Source organism: Pteropus vampyrus, unplaced genomic scaffold (genome assembly GCF_000151845.1).
Source record: "Pteropus vampyrus isolate Shadow unplaced genomic scaffold, Pvam_2.0 Scaffold187, whole genome shotgun sequence".
NCBI lineage: Eukaryota > Metazoa > Chordata > Mammalia > Chiroptera > Pteropodidae > Pteropus > Pteropus vampyrus.
Genome location: NW_011888968.1, coordinates 204,084 through 207,605, shown reverse-complemented (window position 1 = coordinate 207,605; position 3,522 = coordinate 204,084). Strand labels below are relative to the sequence as shown.

The 3,522-nt window shown below is 52.9% G+C and overlaps 1 protein-coding gene across 1 annotated transcript in view; it reads right to left on the bottom strand.

Moving 5' to 3' along the window:
• Positions 1–3,522, bottom strand: part of OSBPL5 (oxysterol binding protein like 5) — a 34,617-nt gene that overhangs the window by 5,828 nt on the left and 25,267 nt on the right. Inside the window, exon 11 of the mRNA XM_023537358.1 lies at positions 146–309. Coding sequence (XP_023393126.1) covers positions 146–309 — 164 coding nt within the window. The remainder of the gene's footprint in view (positions 1–145; positions 310–3,522) is intronic.

The window sequence follows — 3,522 nt, the reverse complement described above, 5'->3', positions numbered from 1 at the left end:
CTCAGCCTTGACCTCAAGGATGCAAGGTCCCCCCCAGGCCCCATCGTGGTTCTGTCCTGCTCCGCTATGTGGCCTGTGGCCGGGTCCCTCCTGCAGAACCTTGGGGCACCAAGAGCTACACCCCATGTGCACTTGCTCAGGAAACCACCTCCAGGGCACAGAGAGGTCGGGGGATCCCCAAGGGCTCACTGCTCCCCGGCCCCAGCACTACCTTCAGCTTGAACTCCAGGTCAGCTTGCAAGCTGCTCTGCTTGCATGCGATGGTCACTCTGCCGCCCAGCTCCATGGTCATGGTGCCGTACAGGATTCCTGAGACACAGCAGGCATCGGGGGTCAGCCCCCAGGCCCCTGCCAAGGCCCGACCCAGCTGCTCTGTCCAGGAGACACGCCCGCCCCTTGCAGAGTCACCTTCATTTAGCGCCTCCTATGGGAGGCGTCTCCCCTGCTCACCGCTGTGCTCAGGACGGCCCGACTCATCATCACTATTATTTTAACTATTACATATGTTATTTAATTAAGGAAAGACCGAACCTTCCATTCCTGGCTATAGGCAGCACTTTATCTAATCACAGGAAGGCAGCGTTCCCACTCGAAAACTCTTAGAAACGTGCAAGAAAAATCGTCTCTTTCACAAAAGGACAACAACCGAGCTAACTGCCATAGCAAAAGGCTGGAAAGACCCCCCGCCCCCCGCCACGGCCCGCTGCATGCACGACGGAAAAGCTGCAGAGGGCCGGGAGCTGTGTGCGGCCGGGGTGTGGGGCTCCTCAAGCTGCGCCGCCGCAGAGCGGGGTGTGCGGGACCCCGGTCCTCCACCGGTGGGGCGGGGGCCGAGAGAGACCCTGGCCTTCTCTGACTGTACCAGGTTTCGTCATTTGGACTTTGGAACCACAAAGTAGTTCATTTACATAATTATAAAAAAAAATGAAAGGAAAAAAAGCAATTCCTAGAAATCACAATGAAACCAAAGACCCGGAGTGGGTATCCACTGGGTGGCACGACCCCGCAGGGTGACCTTACCCAACCCAGAGGGACACACTTAGGACAGGACAATCGCACAGATCGAGCCACACACCGTTTCAGTCACGGCCCATTGGTGGCAGGTGGGACCTGTCACTCTGACCGCTGTGTGTGCGACGTGGTGTCCCTTTTGGTGTGGGGAAGAGACGGCTCAGACGTTTCACTTCCAAATTAAACGTCTTAAATCTGCATGGGAAATGCACGTGTGAACTCACGAACTGTTATAATCTTAAAAAAAAAAAAAAAGCTTTCTATGTTGTGGTCACTGGAAGGCCATAGAAAACACCACTGGGGAAACACAGATGTGGCCCACATATTGTGATCTCTGAATACCACTTCCTCCTGGGAGGAACCTGGGGCCGCCTGGGGACACGGCCAGTTCCCCGTCTCCGTGATGAAGGAAGCAGACTGTCAGGGCCACGTACAAAGGGCCCGGGAGCCGGTCCGGTGGCCACGATGGCACAATGAGCATGAGTAGGGACACCAGCTGAGATCGCTCCAGGGACCAGACAGGTTCTGATCACAAGACCCAAAGCAGTAACGACCTCACAAGGTCACCTTTGGGGGACACCAGGGGAGAAAAAAAATCATTTTGAAAAGAGAAAAAATCCAGCATTTGTCTTATAGGCACTGAACTGCCCGGGCACCCTCGCAGGGGACGAGGTGGCGGGGGGTGGGGGATCTGCCCACGGACACTCCCTGCTGGCCACATGAGCACCTCCAGCTTGCAAAGCCTAACACGTGAGCAGATCTGGGCTCTGAGGGCCTCCGCGAGATTCACCACACAGACCACGGTGAGACACGAAGCCACCTCGTAGGTGTCTGGCTGGAAGACTCCCTGGAAGTGACCTAACCTCTAGAGACAAGGGCAACTTCCAGTTTACAAGAAACACCTAGGACAGAGGAACCCATTCAGTGACCCCCACGGAACGCAACCCGCCCTGGAGGAAGCGTTACAAGGAAATGACCTCCTTCCGTCAACGAACACACCTAAGGCGAGAACAGGTGCAGGAGACAGCATGACCCAGCACAAAGCCCGAACCTTACTTAGAACCCCGCTCACGTATGCACCCGAATGGCACGCACACACGACAGCGGGGGACTCTGAACCCTGACCGCGTATCTGATGGCATTGCGGAAACAGCCTCGATTGTTTCAGTGGGTGTAATGACAGTGTGTGGTTATGACTAAGAAGGGAACCCTCACCGTGGGGCGACACACGCTGAGGCACAGATAACACTATGCGTGAGATTTACTGCGAATCAATCAGACAGGGGAACGTGTAGGGTACGAAGCGAACGAGGTTGGCGGCCTGCTGTGTCGTGGTGCACGGGGGTTCGCTGTACACACACATATGAAGTGTTCCATGTCAAAACGGTGAAAACATATGTGATGGTGTTTTGAATGCACTGACGAGCAGACGAGCAAGCAAAAAAATGTGAGAAACGACTTGGGAGGGAAAAAACTAATATGAAGGAGAAGGAAGAGAGGGAGGCAAACGGGGGGAGGGAGGGGGAGGGAGGGGGAGAGGGGGAGGGTAAGGGAGGGGGAGGGAGGGAGACAGAGGAGGGAGAGGAGAAGGAGGGGGAGGGGAACAGGAAGGAGCAGTTTCTGCCCGGCTGAGCAGGTGTCCCAGGTCCCTGTAGGGAGCAGGAGAGGGGCTGGAGCCAGAAGGACAAGGACATGCATCTGAGAAATCCCAATTCGGCTGTGACTCACACAGATACGCCTGCATGCAGAAAGCCCATGCACCCAGCCATCACAGGGGGACAGCCAAGGGAACCCTCCGGACTGGCCTGGGCTCCAGGGGTTGCAAATAAAAACAAAACTCATCCATGAATGTGTAAAGTGAGTTCAGGATTCAAACGGACATTTCCTGTGTGGCCCAGAAACAGCCTTCTGTGTGTGAGAGCCGAGAAAACCCCCAGCAGAATTAGAAACTCCGGGTCTTAAGACATACGGTCATCCAGATATTTATTGGGCATCTAGTATGGGGAGTGGGGACACAGGGGCGAACCAGTTCAAATATTAGAATTGCTTGAGAGAAAATGTAAAACAACCCCATGTACAATGTTTACAGGTTTATAAGAGACACTGCACACAGGAACAAGATATAAGCATAAACGAACAGGCAAGTCTGAAAGGAAACCAAATAGGAGTTTTAGGGGAAAAAGCCAAAAACATAAACATTGAAGTCAATGGATGAGTTAAACATCAGGTTAACGGGAATTGAAGGTAGATCTACAGAAATTGCCCGGAATGCAAAAAGCTACGAGATGTAGAATATAGAACATGATGGTTTCACTTATGCCTAATCGGAGCTCTAGGAAAAAAAAAATGGAGAAATTTGGGTGAGGCAAGATTGAAGACATAGCTGAAAGATTTCCAGACTTGATCAAAGCCATGAAAAAGTTCGAACAAACAAAAACCCTCAAGCAGCAAAAAGGAAAAAGAAATCTAGGGCTATCAAGCCACAAAAAGGCTTGGAGGTGCCTTAAGTGC